Source organism: Heteronotia binoei, chromosome 12, assembly GCF_032191835.1.
Source record: "Heteronotia binoei isolate CCM8104 ecotype False Entrance Well chromosome 12, APGP_CSIRO_Hbin_v1, whole genome shotgun sequence".
NCBI lineage: Eukaryota > Metazoa > Chordata > Lepidosauria > Squamata > Gekkonidae > Heteronotia > Heteronotia binoei.
In genome coordinates, this window is record NC_083234.1 from 76,985,869 (window position 1) to 77,011,720 (window position 25,852).

Genomic DNA, 25,852 nt, shown 5'->3' on the forward strand with positions numbered 1-25,852 from the left:
TTGGGTCTCAAGTTCACTTACTGCATCTAAATTGGCGGGGCAGTCGTGGCGGAGCGATTGGACCTTATCTGCAAAAAACTTCGCAAAAGCCTCACAGCCTATCTCCAATTCCTTAGCTTTTGGATTGCACTGTGGCAATGAAGTGAGGTTCCGAATTATTCTAAACAATTGAGCTGGGCGCGAATTTGCAGATGCAATCTTGGTCGCAAAGTATGTTTTCTTTGCGTCCTTGATTGCCATCTCATAGGTCTTCATAAACTTCCTATAAGATGTTCTAGTCGCTTCGTCACGGGTACGCCGCCATTGCCTCTCTAGCCGTCTAAGGCCTTGTTTCAGCCGGCACAGTTCCGGGGTATACCACGGAGCCGGCTTACTCCGAGGCCGCAGAGGACGTCGAGGTGCAATCTCCTCAATGGCTCTGGAGAGCCGATTATTCCAGGACTCAACCAGGCCATCGAGGGAGGTGCCAGAGGGCCAGGGATCCCGCAGAGCCATTTGGAACCGTTCTGGGTCCATCTGGTTCCGCGGGCGAGCCATAATAGGCTCCTCGCCTAAACAGGTTTGGGGAGGCATGTCTACACGGGCCTTGAGGGCAAAGTGATCCGACCATGGCACCGCCTTGGCGGTTATATCGCTCACTACAACCCTGGCCGCAAAGACCAGGTCCAACATGTGACCAGCCTGGTGAGTGGGGGTTACAGCAAGTTGAGAGAGTCCCAGTGTCGCCATGGAAGACACTAGGTCCATCGCCTGACTGGAGGACGGGTCATCAGCATCAGCAAGATTATCAACCTTGGGTGCTCCAACGCCCAGCCCATCGCCGCCTCCAGTAGGGATGGTAAGGCGCTGGCTGGTGCGTTAGGCGTACGGTACACCAGCCAGACCGCCAACCCCTCTCCGGCCTCCCACGCCAGGCCGGCACACTCAATACCTTCAATCTTTGGGGCCGGGAGTGCCCTGAAGGAGTAAGCCTCCCCTACGAACAGTGCCACCCCTCCCCCCCGCCCGCTAGTCCGTGATTGATGTAGGACTGAGTAAACTGGAGGAGCTGTTTGCGAGAGGGCCACTGTCTCACCCTCCCGGGTCCAGGTTTCAGTCACGCAAGCCAGGTCCATATTTTGTTCGAGAAGAAATTCTCGAAGAATTGAGGTCTTATTATTGATGGACCTGGCATTGCACAACACCAATGACGGAGGCGGGTTATTCCATCTGGCCCTACTACCTGTCTCCCTTGGGATGGGACGCAGACTGGAAGAGGACCGAGCACTGTCTTGTCTCTGTCCTCTTCCCTTATAATATCTGCTCCCACCGCTATATCTCCCCCTCCCCAGGAGCACTGGTATCCCTGAGCCTGCCATCTCTCACTGTTGGCAGCTGCGACATGGAGGGTATGAAATCATGACTGACTATGGAATAAATGCAGAATGTATGCCTTGCTGAAATCGTTGAAACATGGAGCCTTCACTGAAATAAAAAAAGTTCTGCGTTCTTCTTGCTTCTTTTCATTTATAGGATTAACATATGCATACGCTGCCCTTCCTCTTGGCTCCAGGGGACAGAATCAAGGCCCGCAACCTCCTCGAGAAGATGCTCCCCAACCTCTCCGTGTCATAGGTCATGGTCACATGGCTCAGAGGCAATTTTCTCCTGTCCCCAGTACAGATATCCCAGGGCTGGCTTGCTGGGATAGAAACCAAGACCGATTTCCCGCTAGCCTCACCTCGCTCTCGCTCTCCTCTTCTCCGCGGGGCTTCTGTCAGATTTCGCACAAGCTACCCTGAGGCTGCAACTCGCTCCGCCTCTTTCGCGCAGCAAACAAGATCCTCTAAAAACCAGTTTCTGTTTGCCACGCAAAATAGTGTGAAATCCAACGGAAGCCCCGCGGAGCAGAGGAGCATGAGAGTGGCATAAGGCTAGTGGGGAATCGGTCCAAGTTTAAAACGGAGCTCTGACACAACGTCGTCATTCCTAGGAAGTCGCTCACTGTCCAGCCACTGTTTGTTTCTATTCCTGGAAGTCTGTCCCTCTGTCTTTAATCAGGACATTATTTTAATTTGTGCCCAGACTGCAGGTTGACTAACCCACATGGCCCAAACAAGAGGCAAAGGCAGGGGTACGGAACGTTGGCTCTCCAGATGTTTGTTGCCTACAACTCCCATCAGCCCCAGCCAGCATGGCCAATGGCTGGGGCTGATGGGAGTTGTAGGCAAAAAACATCTGGAGAGTCAACGTCCCCTACCCCTGGGCAAAGGGCTCTTTAACTCTAACCTCCCTGGCCTGAAGAGCAGCAGAGGCCACCATGGCAGAGTTCTCCCTTTATCTTCTTCAGCTGTTCATTGCTATTTGCTTATACACTGGCAGAGTTTCTCCCCTTTTTAGGTACCATTTATGTGTATGAGCCAAAGTCCCATGTGCTGTACACACCAGAGGAAGGGTACAGGATTTAGGAGCCCTTTCCCCAGATCTCTGATTTGGTGGTGAGGAGATAAGGGGCATCGTTAAACTGTTCCTGGGATCAGTGTGGCAAGAGGCTGGTAGTTCTGTATTTTATTTTCTTGTGCTGCACAGAATATAACCCCCCCTCCCCCCCCCGGACCCTACAACAGGCTTCCAGGGCATCTAACCACAATAAAATGCAAAAAGTTTCAAAGCTGTTTCAAAAGACACCCAAAGCCATAAAACCAACAAAGAAGGTATTAAAAAGTTACAAAATCATAGCCCAAGGGGGAACACAAGCTTCATGTCATCTGCATGTCAGTGCAAATCTTTCTTGTAGATCTTGAGATGCCTTAATGTACATGTTAATACAATGTGTGATAGTTGTAGGAATCCTTGTGGGCCAACATGGCAAAAATACTGGGGTGCCAACCAGTGTTCCCTCTAAGCTGAGTGTGAGCTAGCCCACATTTTTTCAGGCTCCAGCTCACACATTTTTGTCTTAGCTCAGGAAGGATGACCCCAGAGCACACTAATTGATGCAGTAGCTCACAATTTTAATGCCAGTAGCTCACAAAGTAGAATTTTTGCTCCCAAGACTCTGCAGTTTAGAGGGAACATTGGTACCAACTATTATTCCCTTGCATCAATCTGTGGAACTGATTAAGAACATAAGAACATAAAAGAAGCCATGTTGGCTCAGGCCAATGGCCCGTCCAGTCCAACGCTCTGTGTCACACAGTGGCCAAAAAACCAGGTGCCATCAGGAGGTCCATCAGTGGGGCCAGGACACTAGAAGCCCTCCTACTCTCTGTCCCACTGCCCCAGACAGAGAGTTTCGTCTATACCCTGTGGCTAAGAGCTCAAGGATGCTTTATCTCTTCTCACAGACCATGCAGACTGCTCCATGTGTAATAAACTAAAGGTGTTGATGGGAACCAGTTTGTACTGTGCTGTGTGAGCTTTTTGCACTGTAGTATTGGCGGGCTGCATAACAACCCTAGGTAAAGTATAAAGGATTGGCCACTCCAAAGGTGAGCCAGTTCTAACACAGACGTGTATCGCTACTGTTTCTGTCTATCAATAAAGCCAGATTTCTGACTACACTGGAAGCCTTCTTTAATTGAAGATAGTCCCAGAGCTGACTCTAGGACCTTCTGCATGCAAAACAGAGGCTCATCGACTGAACTGGACCCCTCCACTCCTCAGTATAAGGTATGTCTGTAGATCACTGGGAGTCTGGTGGCAAAGAACCTGCTTCATTTTGCTTTCCAGGGTCCCAGGCTGAAGACTTTCGTATCAGCTGCTTCATGGTTCTTTCCAGCTGGAGATGCCAGGGATTGGACGTTGAACCTTCTGCATGAAAAGTCAAAGCTCTTCCACTGAGCCACAGTCCCTATTCATTGTTTGTATAAGATGCAGAATGATAAAAGGACTTCGGCATCGAGAATCTGAGTCCTAGAAGACCCTCAGGCCTGAGGGATTTCAGGCAGGAAAAGTCATTCCTTCCTCAATGTCCCTCTCCGAGACTCCTCGTTCCCACTGTAATGAACGCTTTCACCTTGTCCCTGACAGCAAGGGCTACGAAGTTTTATTTGATGGTGACGGTACAGTGAAACACTGAAGGACCGCAAGGTCACTCTGCCAGCAGCGGCCCCTGTGCCCCGGTGAGGAAACATCGCAGCAGGGATTTCAATTATAAGATTGCAGCTGTGTCAGGGTAGCTTCCCCGGCCTCGTTGCAAAGGAAAAGAGGGGTTCGATCCTCAGCACCGCCAATTTAAAATGATCCTGGGGTAGTCGGGCTGGGAAAGTCTGCACCAGCCGTCTCAGACAGCTGCAGCCAGTGAGAACAGGCAACTTTCCACCAGATGGACCAATGGCTTGACTCTGGACACACACGAATCAGACCCTCGGTCCAACAGGTTCAGTATTATCTACTCTGACTGGCAGCGTCTCTCCAAGGTCACAAGCTGAGGTCTTTCACATTACCTGCTACGAGGTCTTTAACTGGAGATGCCAGGAATTGAACCTGGGACCTTCTGTAAGCAAAGCAGAGGATCTTTCACTGAGCCACGGCCCCTCCACTCCTCTATACAAGGTATGCCCACAGATCACTGGGAGTTCAGTGGCAAAGGGCCTGTTTTGTGTGTGGTGGTTCCCAAAATCTCCTGGTAAAAGACTTCAGGAAGCATGGGTGGGATATAAATAAAATGATTGATTGATTGATGGTTACCCAAGACACTGGAATGCTACTGTTGGAGGAGTAGACACTCTGGGAGATCTTCCCAGCCTTTAAAAGAGGGAAACAGAAGCAATAATGGGCCTCAAGTGGGGTGAGGAGGGTGTTTAACCCTTTTGCTCCTATACAGTAGAAGAGTGTCACGGGCTGGGGCCAGGCCAGGCGAAGTCCAGGGGCAGTCCAAGGTCTGTAGCTGGGTAGCAAGGAGGGTCCAAAGCGCCAAAACTGAATCACAGTCCAGGTATCGTAGGTCAGAGGTTCAGATGCCGAAGTCAGGGGGTCCAGAAGTCAATTCCAGAGTCAGGGGGTCCAGAAGCCGAAGTTAGAAGCCGGAGTGGATGCTAGAACGTCAGGTAAGTGACTAGTTGCTTCCACAAAGCCTTCTCTCAAAGCCCACAGCTATATAGCCCTCTGCTGTCTGTTGCCCATTTGGGCTAATTGCTGACTCAGAGGGCAGCCAGGATCCTGCTGAGACTCAAGCATCCTCGCTCCTAGAAGGGCCAGAATCCTTTCAAAACTCAGGGCTCAGGGAGCGTCTTGCTCGTGAGCGTGCCGCCCTCCTCCGATCCCTGAGGTCCTGACGAAGGCGGTCACGCACACGAGCCACCCGAGAGGGCGAGGCAGGGGGGCTTGGATCTTCTCCAGCAGGAGGCGGGGGCACTGGTGCAGGTGGCAGGGGCACAGTTTCTTCTGCAGGCTCGGCTTCTTCTGCAGGGCCCCCAGCACCCATGACAAAGAGTATGATCAATGGCAGTGGTGGAAAATGCTGTTATGCGGCAGCCGACTTATGGTAACTCATAAGAAGAACCCTGCTGGATCAGACCAGTGGTCCACCTAGTCCAGCATCCTGTCTCACACAGTAGACAACCAGTTCCTCTGCAGGGCCGACAACAGGGCATAAAGGCCGAGCCCCTCACCCAATGTTGCCTCTTGGCTCTGGGATTCAGAGGATCAGTGCCTCCGAATGTGGAGGTTCCTCTCAGTCCCCAGGGCTACCAGCCACTGATAGTCTGATTCTCCATGAATCTCTCGGATCCTCTTTTACAGCTGTCTATTCCTTTGGCCATCACTGCCTCTGGCAGCGAATCCCACATTTTAATCACTTTCTGGGGTCCTGAACCTATTCTAGTGCCTGTCTGCTTCATTTGGATGCTCTTGATTTCTAGTATTTGGGGAGAGGGAGAAAAATTCCTTTTTGACAATTCTCTCTTTTAAAATTTCATTTCAATTTACAAATATACAAACATAAAACATACACTATAATAATTTATATTACCCAAAGGGTGATTAACATGTGGAATTCACTGCCACAGGAGGTGGTGGCGGCCACAAGCACAGCCACCTTCAAGAGGGGTTTAGATAAAAATATGGAGCACAGGTCCATCAGTGGCTATTAGCCACAGTGTGTGTGTGTGTGTGTATTGGCCACTGTGTGTGTGTGTGTGTGTATGTGTGTATATATATATATATTGGCCACTGTGTGACACAGAGTGTTGGACTGGAGGGGCCACTGGCCTGATCCAACATGGCTTCTCTTATGTTCTTATGTGACACAGAGTGTTGGACTGGATGGGCCATTGGCCTAATCCAACATGGCTTCTCTTATGTTCTTATGTGACACAGAGTGTTGGACTGGAGGGGCCACTGGCCTGATCCAACATGGCTTCTCTTATGTTCTTATGTTCTTATATTCAAAACCATACATTAATATAGAATTTAAATTTACTTTTAATATTTTACTTCTACTTAAAGAGCTTTGGCGTAGCGGTTAAGTGTGCGGACTCTTATCTGGGAGAACCGGGTTTGATTCCCCGCTCCTCCACTTGCACCTGCTAGCATGGCCTTGGGTCAGCCATAGCTCTGGCAGAGGTTGTCCTTGAAAGGGCAGCTGCTGTGAGAGCCCTCTCCAGCCCCACCCACCTCACAGGGTGTCTGTTGTGGGGGAGGAAGGTAGAGGAGATTGTGAGCCGCTCTGAGACTCTTCGGAGTGGAGGGCGGGATATAAATCCAATATCTTCTTCTTCTTCTTCTTCTTATTTTATCTTTTACATCTATTTTCATAACGTTTTTATAAGTATGTATTACCTAGCTCTTTCCTTCTGTCATTCTCTAATTTAATTTTGTTCTTGATTTTCAGCTATATAATTTAAAAAAAAAAATCTTTCCATTATTCTTGACATTCTGAAATCAGTCTGTTTGTCGCATATTCATTTAGTTTATTCTTCCATTCCCCTTCAGGTTTGGGCGTTTCTCTGCCATCTATTTTGCTGCAAATATTACTCTTGCCTCCATCACTATATACTTAAATAATTCACAGTGTATTTTTGTAATATTACTTGATAAGGTATTTAATAAAATATTTTTCGGATCCATGGCAAGCTTGTTTAGATAACTTTTGTATTTCTTCATGTATCTTCAGCATAGCCAATATTTCCTCGCTTTCTTGCATGTCCACCACGTATGATATAACGTTGCATCTGTATTCTGACATTTCCAGCACTTCCCATTATAATCTTTATTTGTTTTTGCTATATCTTGTGGGATAATATCCCATCTAAAGAATGTTTTATACCAGTCTTCTCTTAGTATTTGGCATTCAGTAAACTTAATTTGTTGGCCCTGAACCTACAACCCATCAGCTTCATCGGATGCCCTCACGTTCTAGTATTTTGGGAGAGGGAGAAAAATCCCTCTTTGTCAACTCTCTCCATCCCAAAAATAACTCTGTAGGGCTTTCAAGACAAGAGAAGTTCAGAGGTAGTTTGCTATTGCCTGCCTCCCTGGATTTCCGTGGAGGTCTCCCACCCAAATACTAACCAGGGCTAACCACAATTAACTTCCAAGATTGGGCTTGTCCAGGTTAACTGCCTTTGATAGAGCCAGTCAAAGTTGCCCCTTCATCACCCACCTCTTTATTAGTCCTGGAAAGGGAAACAAGGGAAAGAGCAAGGAAGGGAGACCTGCCTGCAAGGAACCAACACCCATCAAGGCTACACCCAGCTGCCATCTTTGTTTTAAAACCTCCCACAATGGTCTCCCTCCCAGGGTCTTTCTTTTGCCTTCTATAACCCCATGGTGGCATTCAACCCATACTCATGCAGGACATCATGCCTGTGCTCAGGGCCGGCCCATCCACTAGGCAAATTAGGTATTTGCCTAAGGCACCAACCCTGGGGGGGCGCCAAACAGGGTGCCCTCAACACTCGCAGATGCTTTCCTGGCTCTCCCACCACCTTTCTCATCCTCGCCCCAGCTTCCCTGGCTCTCCAGCCGCCCTTCTTGTGCTCACGCTGGCTTCCCCGCTCTCCCACCGCCCTTCTCGTCCTCTTCCTGGTTCTCCCGCGGCCCTTCTCGTGCTTGCCCTGGCTTCCTACCGCCCTTCTCGTTCTCTTCCCGGCTCTCCTACCTCCCTTCTCATCCTTGTCTGGGCTTCCCCACTCTCTTGCCATCCTTCTCGTCCTCTCCCTGGCTCTCCTGCTTGCCCCGGGTTCCCCGCTCTTCCCTACTGAGTCTCAGAAGAGCGATCCCTGCTCAGTCCCCCCTCCCCACAGCTGAGAACCAGGCAGTGGGGAGCACATCAGCCCCATCTGCTCCTTCTGGGTTTCCTCAGGGGCATGCACACTGAAGAGGCTTGGGGGCCTGAGGCACACTCAGGTGTGGGCTTGGCCGGCCCTACCACTTCAGACGCAGGTCTGTTCCTCCTTCCTTTCTCCCTCCCCCGCCCCCAAACGCAGCTCTGTTATGCTGCAGTTCTCCCAGAAGCGCCTTCCGGTCGCTTCCCTCCTTCCCTAACCTTGCTACCCAGCCTCTATGTGTGTGCAAAGCAAGGCAACGAGGTGGACATCAGGCTGAGAGTGTTTGTCCAGACCAAGTTCCCGCAGCACATTTTGTTTAATAGACTGGGGTTTTTGAATCTAAGCCTTCCATGTAGTAGGCTCATACGAACCACTATACACGGCTGTCTCTCTATCATTGCACTGCCTCTTAGGAGTTGTAGTTATTTTTCTATAGAAGACTATAGTTTTGTAGACACACACTCCAGATTAGTTTTGTAGACTCCCCACTCCAGGCAGCATGGGAGCATCGGTAACAAAATATTGCAAGAGTTTTAAGCATGTTTGTATTTTAAGTAAAAATGTTTGTGTATGAGGGGGTGGGTGGGGAGTAATTGTGAATTTCCAGCATTGTGCAGGGGGTCAAATTAGATAACTCTGGAGGTCCCTTTCAACTGTATTACTCTATATTATATTTGTGCTTGCCTGTATCTTTTATGAAGTTTATATCTCCACTACCTGGCATTACATGTAGCTACTAAAGAGAACAGGCTTACAAGAAAATGAAGGATTATTGTATTACTTGTTCTCAGAATTATTTTTTAAAATAGCAATTTAATGTTGGTTTCTTTGGTATTTGCGTGCGCGCCTGGAAGTCATGGTGATATTTCATCTGTTTTTGAAAATTGGTTACCATTGTGGGGGGTGGGGGGTGGACCAGAAATTAGCTTTGCCTAGAGCAACAGATAGTCTAGGGCTGGCCCATCCTCATTCTGCTTACTGACTGCACACTGGGCTTTATGTTTGCACTCAGACCTACACACACGTGTGGAATGATTGAGCCCACAAAGCTTCTTTAATACGAACACCGCCTACCAATGTCCACCCTTAGGTCCTAAGGGCTGTGGTTTCAAGAGGCACCTTGTTTTATTGCTTCTTTTAGTGCTCCCACCCCAGGCTGCCTGCGGACTCATGTGGGCAAAAAGCCATGGAGGTCAGGAGGACGCAGCCGTGATCTAGTAAGATCATGCCCAACTCCCATTTGCATCAAAGGCGATCTGGTAGGATTCAGCTCCGTATGTATGTCTTTAATTGATCAAAAGCACCTGTGAGCACAACATACCCACAAAGAGGGGAGGCTGCAGGTTGTGCCTCTGCACGATTCAGTGCTCTGGCCATGCCTCCATCTAACCAGATTGTGCTGGAGGGTGAACACTCATATAACATAACGTGACAGGTCTAGCTAGATCAGACAAGAGGTCCACCTAGTCCAGCATCCAATTTCCCACAGTGGCCAGTCAGAAGAACAGGAAGGTCCACAAAGGAGGCGCAGAGACCCAAACCTCCCCTGGTGCTTCCTTGCCAGCATTTGGCATTCAGAGGTATACAGCCTCAGAACATGGAAGTTCCATCGAGCCATTCTAGCTAGCAGACGCTGACGGAACCGTCCCCCATGAATTTTAATTCTGCTGCATCATTGCCTCAAGGTGTGATCAGAGCTGATGCACAGGTGCAGCAAAGTTACCCATCCTTGGAGGAGCCCAACCCCTGTGTCTCTGCATGAGTCAGTGCTATAAACTCAGACTGTACCCACTGCCTACAGCAGTGACTCATACAGAGAGCAAGGGAGGTGGGTGCCTCAGGGTGTCAGCTGCCGCTGGCAACTGAATTGGTCTGTCCACACAGGAAATATAGCTGCAAATTAGTGCTCTAGTGCAGCAACCGAGCAATATCCAACAATGGACACGGACCTGGGCAAATGTGCTCTTTGAGTTTCTTTTTATCATTGTCGCCCTTTTTCATAGCTGCTGTTCCCTATTCATTTGCTTTGTTTTTACACCATTCACGATTGCATATACAGTTCTCTTGTCAAGAACATTAAAAAGTGCATACCTTTAATAAGAAAAACAATCGAGACAGAAAAGAGCCCCAAGAAAATGCACGTTTGATTTGTGCACCACAGAAGTGAAACAGAACAGGGATTATTGAGTTGACATTCTTTCTGAGCATGTCATTTTAGCCATCCTAATTCAGCAAAGTCCTTCCAATTTTCAATCAGAAGAGTGCTCCTCAAATATAAGAAGCCTGGGGGACATTGCTGCCAAAGTTCTGAACAGGTACTACCCAAATCATTGCGACGGCTGCATATCCATCAAACAATCGAACACCAGTTGTGTATCTATCAACAATCAAAAGGAAGAATCTGACTCACCGAAGCTGCTTGGCATAGTTGAGTTCTATTTCCGTTCTCTCTTTCACAAACTTGATGTATTTCTCCAGAACGTCAATGCCCCACTGAGTGTGTTTTTCAAGGTTGTCAAACTGATCCTACAGAGCAAGAAAAAGAGAGATGGGTCAGTCAGGAGAGAATGGAAAGGGCAATCATCCGTGCTTTCCACCATTAGAGAGGAACATTTTTTAATAACGTAACTTTTCGTCCAGCTAACAGATATGAAAGTCAAACTAAGACCTGGTAACAAACACCAGCAGAGACCTCTCTTTTACAAAACAGCTGCAGAGAAGGAAAAGGGATCATTCCCAAATGCACATCAAAAGGAGAAACATCGCAGGGGAGTTTGCAGGGATTAAGCATTGTGGGGCAGGGGAGGAAGAGAGTGAAACTCATGCATGCACGGTGATATTCTGGGTGCCCATGGCATCAAAGTATTTCATATTGACGGGCAACACTGCCAGTTCCTATACCATAGCAACGCTACCAGCCTAAGATTGGAATTCCTAAACTACTTCAAGGATCTGCCTTCCCCAAACACCCCTGCAAAGACACCTTCTCTTTTGCAGTGAGCCAATTTAGGTACATCCTCCAAAGATCGCCAAAATAAATTTTTAAAACCCCAACCCAACACCCAGCAGTTTAGTTTAAGTCCCAATACCATGACATCAGCTGGTCTCCGGCGCGAGAGGACTTCTTTCCCCGTGTTATCACCTAGATTCTCAGCAACTACAGAAAATCACTCCGTCTTGCAAGGTGCAAACATTTCTATATCCAGCAGTGAAATCACTCATCCTAGCTTCTCCAGTTCCGCAACGCCGGCAGCTTCTTATAAGGCTCTCAGGGCAAGGGAGGGAGCAGCAGATCAGGTGGAGAAGTTCAGCGCATGGGCGGGCACATCCCTACAGCCTTGGCAAGCGGGGGAGGGGGATAGAAACGGCACATATGAGGCAGATGCCTACTTTGGAAGCACTGGCGCTGGAGAAGCCAAGGGTGCAGGAGACCCATGTGTTCAAGGGGGAGCCGCAAGTCTCTCAGGTGAGCGGTTTCCCTTGACTTCTTAGGTCCCAGGTAGACACAGCACATGATTTTATGTATATACGTCCAAAAAAGCCTTACACGACTGTCAACTGAACTAGGGAAATGCTTTAATGAAAACAGAAGAGGATCTCCCGGCCACAGATTTCTCACATTGCGTCCAGCTGAGCCTTCCCTGAGGCTGACAAGATGTTACAAACCATACTGAGATCACCACAGAGACTTGCAGCGATACTGTAGCTGCTAGTCCTTGGTGGCAACTTGGGAGTTAATGGGCAGCCAGGCACTGATTTGGATTAGCGCTGCTGTGCAGGAGACAGAGGAATTCCTGCCTCTCTCCAGTGCTGTTTTTGGCAGCTGAAACAGCCCAAGATCTGTGGGCGGAGCATTTTGCTCCACTGGGAGACAGCACAGGCAGCCATGGCTTATACATGCAGGCTCCCCACAGAGGAAACAATGCTCCCACCCACAGGTCAATCAGGGAGGGGCTGTAAATAGCAAAAAAAAAAAAAATGCAATCTGAAAACAGAATATGTGTGGGGCTGTATTACTTCCATGCTTGGGGGTGGGGTGGGGTGGGGTGGAGAAGCATTCCTTGCACTAATGTGCCCTCAGTAACAGCCAGAAGGTTCATTTCATGTTTCATTATAGCTCCAGGGTACCAGAATCCGGTTCAGTTCCAGTGAAGGTTTTACTTATGGCTCAAGGTAAACTGCCTTGGTGAGCTGCTACGAAGGACTTTGCTAGGCCCGGTGATATTTTCTTCCTTTATTTCCAATAAAGTCAGTGGTAGAGCATCTGCTTGGCATGCAGAAGGTCTCTGGTGCAATCCCCAGCATCTCCACTTAAAGGGATCGGGTAGGAGGAGATGTGGAAGATCTCCTCCTGAGACCCTGGAGAGCTGCTGTCAGTCTGAGCAGACAAGACTTTCCTTCATGGACTGATGGTCTGATTCAGTATTACACAGTTTCGTGTATCACTCACGAACACTCCCAAATATTCCTGAATAACATCAGGGCTTTTTTTGAGCAGAAATGCACAGGAAAGCAGTTCCGGCTGACTTGGTGTCAGAGTGTGGCCTAATATGCAAATGAGTTCCTGCTGGGGGGGTTTCCACAAAAATCCCCTGTGTGGAACAATGGTGATGTCAGGAGGTGTGGCCTAATATACAAATGAGTTCCTAATATACAAATGAGTTCCTGAGTAGCATCTTACAACCTTCTCCTTGGCATCTTAGTTCCCTATATGTGCACAGAGCTGTTTTTGTACGGAGGAGCAATCCAACAGGTGTGTCTCCACCTGATGGTACATCCTCCCCAACATAAACTGATTAGGGGAGAGACAGTAGGCATCTGCCCTTCTCTTTCAGTCTTCATCCCTTTGGGCTCTTAGCTTCTAAATCTTCTGGGACCTCTTTCACAAAGCTCCGCTTGAGGGCCGTGTGATGATCCCACCTGCATTTTCAACTCTCCCTTCCCTTCCAAATGCTGGACTGCAAACGTTTCAGTGGCGCTGTTCCTTAAGAAGCTGACAGAGTGACTTAATGACCAGTCCATGCTATCACACCAATCGGTATCAAGAGGTTTCCCTCCACATGCCCAATGTGACCTGGACATCCTGGGCAAAAACAACAATTAATTACAGGGTCGGGGGGGAGCACAGGGGATGAACACTGCAACATCTCCAAACATAAGCAAAAATGTATGATGCAGGGCGGTCATTTTTTGAAAACATAAAATTACTTCCTGTGGGCTAGAGGTTTATTTTGAGAGAGAGAAAGCAATACCATGACATCACACACACACACTGAAATTTTCAGTCCAAACAAGTGATCTCTGCTGTGTTTATAAAGCACATCATCTTTCAAATCCCCGTTTAGATACACAGACTAAGCTTGCATTTGAAATCTGACTGTTTTCAATCAAACTTTCTGCATCTAAAACCACAACCCAATTTGCCTGGCCTTTCCAGACATCAGACAAGAAGCCATTTCAGGGGAATTACTGTTATTTGAAGAGCCCCGTGGCGCAGAGTGGTAAAGCTGCAGTACTGCAGTTGGAACCCTCTGCTCACGACCTGATTTTGATCCCAGTGGAAGCTGGTTCAGATAGCTGGCTCCAGGTTGACTCAGCCTCCCATCCTTCCGAGGTTGGTAAAATGAGTACCCAGTTTGCTGGGGGAAAACTGTAGATGACTGGGGAAGGCAATGGCAAACCACCCCGTAAAAACTCTGCCGTGAAAACGTTGTGAAAGCAACGTCACCCCAGAGTCAAAAACGACTCGTGCTTGCACCTTCACCTTACTGTTATTTATATACTTTGCAAAAATCACTATAAAAATCATACGGGAACTAAACACCCAAACAGAGGTATGAAAAGCAGCAGCATATTTCCACATTGCCTAGACATGTAATACCAAGATTCATTGCATACAAAATCCATAACACCTGGAATAACAGAAACAGGGGACATTCGTATTACATAAAAACACGGGGCACTGAAGGGAAACTCCATGTGGTTATGGAATGTGCAGGTTACCTAGAAACTGTTCTCAAGCTCTAGCAAGTGGGTCACCAGGCAAGAAAGGAGGAAGAAAGTGAGCTGGGAGTGGGGGCTCAGTGCTAGAGCATCTGCTTGGCATGCGGAAGGTCCCAGGTTCGATCTCCGGCATCTCCAGTTTAAAAGGATCATGCAGTAGGTGATGCAAAAGACCTCTGCCTGAGACCCTGGAGAGCTGCTGCCAGTCAGAGTAGACAATAATGACCTTGATGGATCGAGGGTCTGACTCACTATAGGTCAGCTTCTTATCTGTTCATGAGACTGTACTCTGGGACCCACTTGTCTTTTATTGCTTCACCCAAGGAGTAATTAATGTGCGGAATTCATGCTGCAGGAAGTAATGGTGACTACAAACATAGACAGCTTCAAGAGGGGACTGGATAAAGATATGGAGCTGAGAAATCCAGGTGGGTAGCCGTGTTGGTCTGAAGCTGCAGAACAAAGTTGGAGTCCAGTGGCACCTTTAAGACCAACTAGGTTTTATTCAAGGTATAGAGCAGAGCGGCTCTTAGTCACAAGGTATAGATGAAACACTCTGTGTCTGGGGGAGTAATGCTCTGTATTCTTGATGTTTGGTGAGGCCACTGTGGAAGGGCTTCCGGGGTTCTGGCCCTTCTGGTGGACCTCCTGATGGCCCTGGGTTTTGGCCACTGTGTGCCACAGAGTGTTGTACTGGATGGGTCACTGCCCTGATCCAACATGGCTTCTCTTAAGTTCTTATGTGACACAGAGTGTTGGACTGGATGGGCCATTGGCCTGATCCAACATGGCTTCTCTTATGTTCTTCTGTGACACAGAGTGTTGGACTGGATGGGCCATTGGCCTGATCCAACATGGCTTCTCTTATGTTCTTATGTGACACAGAGTGTTGGACTGGATGGGCCATTGGCCTGATCCAACATGGCTTCTCTTAAGTTCTTATGTGACACAGAGTGTTGGACTGGATGGGCCATTGGCCTGATCCAACATTGCTTCCCTTATGTTCTTATGTGCCACAGAGTGTTGGACTGGATGGGCCATTGGCCTGATCCAACATGGCTTCTCTTATGTCCTTATGTGCCACAGAGTGTTGGACTGGATGGGCCATTGGCCTGATCCAACATGGCTTCCCTTATGTTCTTATGTGCCACAGAGTGTTGGACTGGATGGGCCACTGGCCTGATCCAACATGGCTTCTCTTATGTCCTTATGTGCCACAGAGTGTTGGACTGGATGGGCCATTGGCCTGATCCAACATGGCTTCTCTTATGTTCTTATGTGCCACAGAGTGTTGGACTGGATGGGCCATTGGCCTGATCCAACATGGCTTCTCTTATGTCCTTATGTGACACAGAGTGTTGGACTGGATGGGCCACTGGCCTGATCCAACATGGCTTCTCTTATGTCCTTATGTGCCACAGAGTGTTGGACTGGATGGGCCATTGGCCTGATCCAACATGGCTTCTCTTATGTGCCACAGAGTTCTTATGCTCTTGGAAGCTCAGCGGCAGTAGCCAAACAGTGAAGCTTGAAGGGGACACTACAGTGCGAGACTGCTGAATCAGAGTTCAAAACAATGGACACCCCCCCCTCAAGGGTTGAACAGGGACACAGGATTCTTATGTCACTACAGATTCTAGTTTTCTGTCCCCCAAGCCTTTCCCCTCTGCTCTAATCAAGCTGACCTCTGCACCCTGATTCCCTTCTTTGCAACACCCCTCCCACTTTCTGACTGGGATATAAGGATTCCAGGATCTCCATTCCTACTTGCATCTGACGAAGGGAGTTTTGGCTCTTGAAAGCTCATACCCCCAAAACTTGTTGGTCTCTAAGGTGCTGCTGGTTCGAATCTAGCTAGCCAACATAGCTGGTCACTCAATGATATTATACAATTATAAAAACTAAAGATGAAAAATAAAGTTGTTTCACGGTCTGCTAATGTAATATTCCTGCATGTTACTTGGGAAGGGGGTCAGAAATGGGTCAGGAAGTTTGAAAAGCAGTGGTTTAAGGCAATAAGTAATAATTAGGAACATGGCATCCGGCCCCATCACACCTTGGCAAATGGAAGGAGAATACATGGAAGTAGTGACAGACTTCACATTTCTGGGATCCAAGATCACCGCAGATGGTGACTGCAGCCATGAAATTAAAAGACAGTTGTTCCTTGGGAGGACAGCTATGGCAAACCTAGGCAGTATAATAAAAAGTAGAGACATCACCCTGCCAACAAAAGTCCATATAGTCAAAGCAATGGTATTCCCAGTAGTAATGTATGGTTGTGAGAGTTGGACCATAAGGAAGGCCAAGCTCAGAAGAATAGATGCTTTTGAGCAGTGGTGCTGGAGAAGAATCTTGAGAGACCCTTGGACTGCAAGAAGGTCAGCTCAGTCAGTCCTAAGGGAAATCAACCCAGACTGTTCCCTGGAAGGTCAGATGCTGAAGCTGAAGCTCAGATACTAAGGCCACCAAATGAGAAGGGAGCACTCCCTGGAGAAGACTCTGATGCTGGGAAAGACAGAAGGCAAAAGAAGAAGGGGACGGCAAAAGATGAGATGGATGGACAACATTACTGATGTAACTAACATGAATTTGAGCAGACTTTGGAGGATGGTGGAAGACAGGAGGGCCTGGCGTAACTTTGTCCACGGGGTCGCAAAGAGTCGGACTCGATTGTGCGACTGAACAACAAAAAATAATTAGGAGCACCCCCCCCCCCCAAAGACAAAGATTATGAATCTCTGTCAGTTGCAAATCAGGGCTTCACAGGAAAGAAAGACAAGAGTTAAAGTTTCAAGCCTTTCTGGATATCACTGCCCCAAACACTGCTCACCGCACTATTAGCTGTTTTGAAGAAGAAAAAGACACACCCTTTTAAAACTCGTCTTTAAAATGCTAACAAAAGTGCCAGAAGCCAAAGTTTTGTTTAATCAAATCAAACACAGCTTGAAGGGTTCAATCCTCTCTTCGCTTTTTGAATTACAGTTGCTTTCCGAGAATTGACGGAGATCCAGATTTTTCAACCCATCTCCTGGAACCAAGAACCAAAAAAACCATACAACGTAGTTGAAGGCCAAAACTAGAACAGAAACAAAAAGGAGCACTGCTGGAGTAACCACAGACTGGCTGTATCTTCTCAGGAGCCTCCCATGCCTCAGTTCAAAACCATGTTGCTGAAGAAGAAATCGGGAGACAATGACCCGAATAAGGAGGGCACGGGGTGGCCATAGGCTCTTCCCAAGCAGGGTCCTCCACCCTCAGTGCTGCAAATTCTCCCCTCCTCCTCCATTTCTGCAAAACAGACCTTTGCACGGAGCCTGGCCAGGGGAGGTCGCTGTCTCCAGCCAAAAACAGACAACCGATCACCATGCGGCACAGCAGCTGTCATTCTTGCAATCCCCCTGGTGAGGAGATCATTACCGTCTTCCTCTTTTCCCCTGGACTCCTGAACAGCTGCAGGAGGCTGAGAAGGCTCTGTTTGAAAGTACGGCCCCCACACCACAGACAAGCCTCCCGACTCCACGTGGTCCCAAATGCTGCCTGTCAGCCATGTGGAGGAAATGTGGATTCAGTGTAAAAAGGTAAAGGTAGTCGCTTGTGCAGGCAGCAGTCCTTTCCAACTCTGGAGTGATGTCGCGCCACAACGTTTGCTCTGCAGACTTTTTACGGGGTGGTTTGCCATTGCCTTCCCCAGTCCTCTACACTTTCTCCCCAGCAAGCTGGGTACTCATTTGACCGACCTCAGAAGGATGGAAGGATGAGTCAACCTTGAGCCGGCTACCTGAACCCAGCTTCTGCCGGAATCCAACTCAGGTCATGAGCAGAGCTTGGTCTGCAGTACTGCAGCTTTACCACTCTGTGCCACAGTGACAGGATCCCAAATCCAATTTCTCAGATCCAGTGGATCAGATTTCCTGTTCCAACAGCTTGTATCAGTAATACCTGGTCACTTTTCCTTTTGGGGGACACACAATAGGACATTTCGATATTTTATGGCAGCATGAAAGGAGCATTCAGGACATGATAAAACAAAAATAGAATCTGACAGGGCTTTTTTAAAATCAGGAACTCCTTTGCATATTAGGCCACACACCCCTAATGTAGCCAATCCTCCTGGCTACATCAGGGAGGTGTGGCCTAATATGCAAAGGAGTTCCTGCTACAAAAAAGCCCTGGAATCTAAAACATTAGAAACAGGATTGAGCCCAAACGACTCACAATCATTATCATGTATCACACATCTGCCAAATGTGAGGTACTTGAATCCTGTTGTTGGTGGTAGTGGTTATATTATTAATTTCATTTCCACACTGCCCAAAGTTCTCTGGGCAGCTTACAACAAATATAAAACAATAAAATATGATAGCTAAAGACATTAAACATTAATTTAAAATAACATAAAGACATTAAATAATATTCACTTCATCTAAAAAGATCAGACCCAAAGTGAAGGGAAAACACCTGGCTAACAATAGCTAAAAACATTAAACATTAACTTAAAATAACATAAAAGCATTAAATAACAATCGCCTCGTCTAAAAAGATCAGACCCAACGTGAAGGGAAAACACCTGGCTAATCGTATCGGACCCCTGCATAACCAGGGAGGTCTTTAAAGGCCTCCTCAAAGAGGGCTGTCTTAACCTGGTGCTGAAAAGGTGGAAAATTTGGCACTGGGCGGGCTGTAGCAGGGAGGGGTGTGGCCTAATATGCAAAGAAGTTCCTGCTACAAAAAACTCCCGGAGAAATGTAAATATTGGTACCAACTGCTTCTTAGGAAACTTCTTCCCACTGAATTCAGCATTTTCAACCCACAAAACCAAAATCTGTCCTAACTCTTACTCCAAACCAACAGATGAGAATACGATATTCCGGCACGTTTTACCTGGGCTGAACTGCAGCACGACCCCATTGTCTATGTCCTTGGACTAGCTAGCTTCTGCATCTTGCACTGTGTAAAGAGGGGTCCTACCGGATGCCCTATAGCACATTTTCGACTACATTTCAAAGAAGAAACCAACAGGACTGTGGTCAACTGACGTTAAGCCCATGCCATGACACTGGCGTGCTGCAGAGGAAAAAAGCTGGTTCAACTTGGGTTCTCATTCACAAAGCCCAAGCCATGGAACAGACAAGCTGCAAAAGATAACCACTTCCTCTCATGCAAGGAAGGCAGCCAGTTGTATCAAGAAAACCAGCACATGAACACTACATGAACTCTGCTTGGGAGCTCTCATCACAAGAGTATCCAAAAGCAAGCTCTGTTATGATTGGCAAAGTTCTCACAAACACATGGTAAATCCCAACATGTATAACAGAAGCAGCGAGATAATTTGGAATCACAAATTTGCAGGGTTAGCCCTTCTGGTTCTGAAGAAAGGAGGGGCACAGAGTTAGGGGCACCTCCAGCATTAAAGTCTGAACAGTTTCACCCCAAAAGCCACATCAGAACTATGTTATGGCTTGGAGACCCATAAGAGACCCCCCCCACACACACACACTTGCATGCATTTGAATCCAGCCTTCCAAGATATCATTTGCATCTTCACTGGAAGCCCCAGCAAATGCCCTCAGCGATGCACTAAACTACTTGTGTTACTAACTAGGGATGCCAACTCTGGCAAGGCACATTCCTGGAGACTCAAGAGACGGTGACTGGGGAAGGGAGGAAGCCACTCAGCAGGAACAGAATTCCATACAGTCATAAGAACAGAAGAGAAGCCATGTTGGATCAGGCCAATGGCCCATCCAGTCCAACACTCTGTGTCACATAAGAACATAAGAGAAGCCATGTTGGATCAGGCCAATGGCCCATCCAGTCCAACACTCTGTGTCACATAAGAACATAAGAGAAGCCATGTTGGATCAGGCCAATGGCCCATCCAGTCCAACACTCTGTGTCACATAAGAACATAAGAGAAGCCATGTTGGATCAGGCCAATGGCCTATCCAGTCCAACACGCTGTGTCACATAAGAACATAAGAGAAGCCATGTTGGATCAGGCCAAGGGCCCATCCAGTCCAACACTCTGTGTCACATAAGAACATAAGAGAAGCCATGTTGGATCAGGCCAAGGGCCCATCCAGTCGAACACTCTGTGTCACAGAAGAACATAAGAGAAGCCATGTTGGATCAGGCCAATGGCCCATCAAGTCCAACACTCTGTGTCACATAAGAGAAGCCCTGTTGGATCAGGCCAGTGGCCCATCCAGTCCAACACTCTGTGTCACATAAGAGAAGCCATGTTGGATCAGGCCAATGGCCCATCCAGTCCAACACGATGTGTCGCATAAGAACATAAGAGAAGCCATGTTGGATCAGGCCAATGGCCCATCCAGTCCAACACTCTGTGTCACATAAGAACATAAGAGAAGCCATGTTGGATCAGGCCAATGGCCTATCCAGTCCAACACGCTGTGTCACATAAGAACATAAGAGAAGCCATGTTGGATCAGGCCAATGGCCTATCCAGTCCAACACGCTGTGTCACATAAGAACATAAGAGAAGCCATGTTGGATCAGGCCAAGGGCCCATCCAGTCCAACACTCTGTGTCACAGAAGAACATAAGAGAAGCCATGTTGGATCAGGCCAATGGCCCATCCAGTCCAACACTCTGTGTCACACAGTGGCCAAGAAAAAAAAAACCCAGGTGCCATCTCCTCTGACAAAAGTTATGGCTGACCCAAGGTCACCCAGCTGCTGCACGTGGAGGAGTGGGGATTCAAACCTGGTTCTCCCGGATTAGAATCCGCACACTTAACCACTACACCAAACTGGCTCTCTGAAACCCTGAAAGGTGCTGTTGTGCCCCTTTCTTGCAGTTCGAGAGCTAAGCTAAAGATAATAGTTCAATGAAGAAAGCCAGATAGCCAGAAAGCTCCTTTAAGAGATCGAGGCAGCTCAAACCATGGAATTCCTGGTTCACTATTCCAGAACAGAAGAGCAAACCACATGAATCAAACCAGTACTCTATCTATTCCAGCATCTTATTCCCCATATTGGCTAACTGGGTACCCCAAAAGGTGCATAGAAACACCAGAGACATCTCTCCATTCATCACTAACACCTAGGAATCAGAATGCAAGAGATATACTATCTTTGAACATGGAGGTTCTGTTCAGGCATTCTGGCTAACAGCCACCAATGGACTTCATGGATTTGTCCGATCTCCTTTGAAAGCCCTCTACACTGGCGACCACACTGCATCCCACAGCCAATGCTATACCCATCTTTGAGCAAACCCTGTTCACACAATTACAGTGAACGCATGCACGTCTTGCATGCGTGGGCATACATCTGTTTGTAAGAACGAGTCAGCGCACGTTCATGTTACAGATGAAACCAGTGCCATTACCTGGATAAACATGTGGTTTCAATTGTGCGTTCAGCTTTACATGAGAATTATTCAATGCAAACCAAGGGTACATGGAGCTCCCTCTGGAGTCTGCAGACGACCCTTCTGTGCTTTGCCTACATCTGTCTCTGTCAGCCCCCTTCTCCCAGTCCTGTTCCATACCCCAAGGAGGGGGGAAATGAAATTTCAGCCACAGCAAGACCAAGTGCCCGAACACAGGTCCCAACAAGAGAGGGAAGGTCACAGAGGTGCTTACAAAAGAGCTCTGCATGAGCCATTCGCATCTCATCAGTTAGCTATTTAGATTTTGGAGAGGAGGGTGCAGTTTGAGCCAGGAAGGATGCCTTTCACTTAGTCACACCCACAACCCTTCCAAGCTGAGGAGAAGGAAGGGTTAAAAATCAGACCGGCAGCTTTCAGTGCTGCTATAGCAACAGTGCCCGCATCCCTGCATTGGGTGGAAGGGGGGGGAGAACCATCTGCCAATGGGAATTTATTCCAGCAGCTTTAAAGCCTCCCACTGGCTCTTTCATTGGCAGAGCAGGTGGATGGCTCCTCAAATCAGGAACATGGAAAACTGGTGCGGGAGGGGGGTGGAATGCTCTCTCCGTGGCTCTCTTGAGCAAAGCTTGGCTTTGAGAGGAAGCTGACCTGCCCGGATCCATCGGCTGGTCCTCTGGATCCAGCATCCTCCTTCTGAACATGGCAGGCCAGAACCAGTTTCAGGAAGTGTGTCAAGAGGGCATGAAGGCCACATGCCAGAGGCTCCAAGCAGAAGTAGTCTGAGCATTTCTGGGCAAAAATCCAGGACGGGCCCCCTGAATCAATGCCACATCTTGCTCCCCCCAGCCCCGGTCAGGCCTATCCCTGCCACCGGGGTCCAAGGGACAGCCCCCACCCCACACGAGGTGGGCAGGAACCATAACTCATTAGCATATGCCACACACACACACCCAGCCAAAAGCAACCCGATGCAAGAAAGGAGAGCCCTGGGCGAGCGAGGCCTACTTGGGCTGGCTAGAGATCCAGTCAAAAGGCCAGCAAGCCACCTGCCGCCCAAAGTCACATAAGAAGTGGAGAAAGGTGGTGCGGGCTTCTCCAGGGGTTCATGAGGGCTGCTGGAGGTGTGGCAAAGCCCCTGGTGGCTGGCTGGCTGCCTGCTCTCCCAATCCAGGGATTGTTATGCAGCTGCACCTACTATTCAGTGGACGGGAGGTGGGGAGGAGGAGGGGGAACCTTCAGAAAGGTTCAGGAGCTGTGCTCCGGTGAGCTCCTGCTGAATCCGAGGCCTGCCCATGCCCCAGACAGCAATTGCTGCCCCCGCATCACCAGAGGGCAGGTCATGGGCACCTGGGGCCACATGGCAGCTGCCACTATCGCCCACTGGTTTAAGACTACACCCAGTTCCACAGTAAAACCACTACCAAATTTGAGGGAAGCACAGCGAGGCGGTTTTAAAGTAGAGATGAACTGCCAATGGTGAGAAAAGGGCCCCTTGCAGCAAAAATAGTCCTGTGCTCAAGAGCCTCTATCAGGGCCAACCAAGCCAGAATGAGAAGAGGATCTTGGAGTCAGGGCAGTGCGCCAGTTCCATTATTATGGTTTTCAGGTTTTGCCTGCCTTTCTCACTGGGGCCCAAAATGGATTGACAATTAGGAGAATAAAAACTTTTCAGTTAATCAGTAAGCAGACTGCAAAACATGATAACATCAGGCAGCCAGTGAGTGGATTGTAAAATATGGCGCAAGAGTTGAATCTAAGAGGAAAGATTCCTAGTAAGACAAAATAATGCAGTGGGGCTGGGATTTGAGAATGGGGGAAAACAGGAAGATGCATGCAACTGTATTTGCTTAAGGCAAAAACACAATCGGTGGAGGAAAGAATAAAGGTCACATTCACAGCTGAACCATTACACCGCAGCTTTCCTTCTTCTATAACAGGGGTGGCCAAACTTGCTTAATGTAAGAGCCACATAGAATAAATGTCAGATGTCTGAGAGCCACAAAACATGAATTTCAGAAGTCTGAGAGCTGCAAGACGGAAGGAACTTTAACTTTAAATGCATTCTCCAAACTGCTGGCTGGCTTGGCTTGAAGAAGTGATTTAAAAACAAAAATGTCTTCTCCAAGCCAGCCAATGGGGTGGTGGGGGCTTCAAGAGCTGCACAATATATGTGAAAGAGCAGCAAGCGACTCCCGAACCACAGTTTGGCCACCCCTGTTCTATAAGAATCCCCTCCTGAAAATTCTGAATTCTGAGAGACATAAAAAGTGTAAGGGGCCTTCCTAATAGCCTCATCCCACAATGTAGGAACCACCAAACAAATGCATGAGAACGGACTGTCCAACTAAGATCGGAGAGACCCAAGTCTGAATCCCCATCCTGTCTCAAAACTTGTTTGGTTAGTCAGCTACTTTTTCCGTTAACCCTACATTGCAGGGTTGTTGTTGAGAGGACATCATGCAAAAATATCCCTGGATTAGGAGTGTGGGCAGCCAGCCAGCCACCAGGAGCTTTGCCACACCCTCAGCAACCCTCCCTGGAGAAGCCCACGCCACCCTTTCTCCACTTCTTATGTGATTTTGGACAGTGGGTGGTTGGTGGCCTTTTGACCTGGGGGGGGAGCCCAAGGAGAGCCCCAGGTGAGCAAGGCCTGCTTGAGCTAGCTGGATCTCTAATCAGCCCGAGCAGGCCTCACACACCCAGGGCTCTCCTTTCTTGTGTCAGGTTGCTTTTGGCTGGTGGGGGAGTCATATGCTAATGTTAAGCTCCACCACCTATTTTTCTACAAAACGACCCCTGAGTAAACCCATTTCTGGGCCACATCACTTCAAACATATAAGAAAACTAGCTGGTTAAGGAGAAGGCTCGGCTAGATCCTGTTTCTGCAACATACAGTTTTTCTGGGTAAAGGCTCCCCCCACGGGAAGAAGCATTCAGAAACGTAAGCCTCCATGTGCAACTGGAAATCGTGTTCTGCAGGAACAGCTTCATCACAAGACCTGGTTCCTGTGTTTACTGAAGACAGTAAATGCAAAGCATTTCAAGTGACAATAATCAGAAACATGTGGCAGGTCAGCCGGAGGCCATAAACGCCACAAGTGTGTGGCCAAAGACAAGGCCTGGGGCTATGGCACAGAGGGGGGCGGCCCCTCTAGAAGTTGCCGCTGTTGCCCAGCTCACTAGCTCAGGGGTAAAATATCACCAAGGCACTGGGAACAGGAGTGGTGGGGGTTCCGTGATAGTGGTACCCCATATTTTGGACATCCAGCACACGCTCCCAAAAGATTGGCAGCTGCCATCACAGGTACAGCACAAACATCTTGAGGAACAGAGGAGCAGAGAGGCCAAGGCAGGAGTGGGAGCTTCCTTCTGGCTCAGCTGCCTCTCCTGTCGTAAGACTTTCCACATAAAAATGTGTCGGTTAATTAAGTCGGCACTTGTCAGTTAATGAGAGAGACGCAGGAGGCTGGGTTGGCGCACTGGGAATACACAAACCTCTGGCAGGGCTGCCTTTGCAGAGCAGCGAAGGAGAACAGGGGTACAGAATGGCTGGATCTTGGCTGAGGCGGAAGGAGTTCTTGAGATTGGCTGAAATGGTCTCCCCACCCAAACAGGATCTTGGAATTCCGCAGGAGAGAGGAAATTGGCCTCAAACAGGAAAGGGACACCGAAAAACAGGAACCAGAAAATTACAGTATCATCCTTCACCTCCACCCAGAACAGACTGTGATCCGGTTTACACCTGCATGCAAATTGTTATACTCGGGGCTTTTCTTGAGCAGGAACGCACAGTTCCAGCTGGTTCAGTGTGTGGGGTGTGGGCTAATATGCAAATGAGTTCCTGCTGGGCTTTTTCTACCAAAAAAAGCCCTGGTTATACTTTCAGAGCTCCTATGATCAGATTATCTTGGGCAAAGGACTAGTACATTATTTACTAAAGTAAAATATGAGAGATAAAAATTTGGCGACCAAATAGGCTGTGTTCAAGGGAATATTATCCCCTTGAAGTTTATTAAACGAAGAGCTTGTTAAAAGCGGCAAGATCCAACAGCTCCTAAAAGCAGTAAAAACCTGACATTCCAATATTTTGTGAGACAAGAGTGTCGTTTTTGCTCGAGCTGCAAGGGCTGAATATGGAATATGATGAAATCTGCCCTATAATACTTTGGATAGGATGGTATTAAGGAAAGCTAAAGCAAATGCCCTAACAAGGTGGGGGGAGGGGGGTGTTAAATGTC

At 48.2% G+C, this 25,852-nt stretch overlaps 1 protein-coding gene across 20 annotated transcripts in view; it reads right to left on the minus strand.

Annotated features, from left to right (window-relative positions):
• FNBP1 (formin binding protein 1) overlaps positions 1–25,852 on the minus strand; it is a 242,782-nt gene that overhangs the window by 151,791 nt on the left and 65,139 nt on the right. For 19 of the 20 annotated variants that reach the window (XM_060250480.1, XM_060250479.1, XM_060250497.1 and 16 more), the window contains exon 2: positions 10,663–10,778. In XM_060250480.1, coding sequence (XP_060106463.1) covers positions 10,663–10,778 — 116 coding nt within the window. Of the gene's footprint in view, positions 1–10,662; positions 10,779–11,341; positions 11,419–25,852 lie in introns of those variants that run through there. The other variant, XM_060250481.1, reaches the window with a different exon arrangement.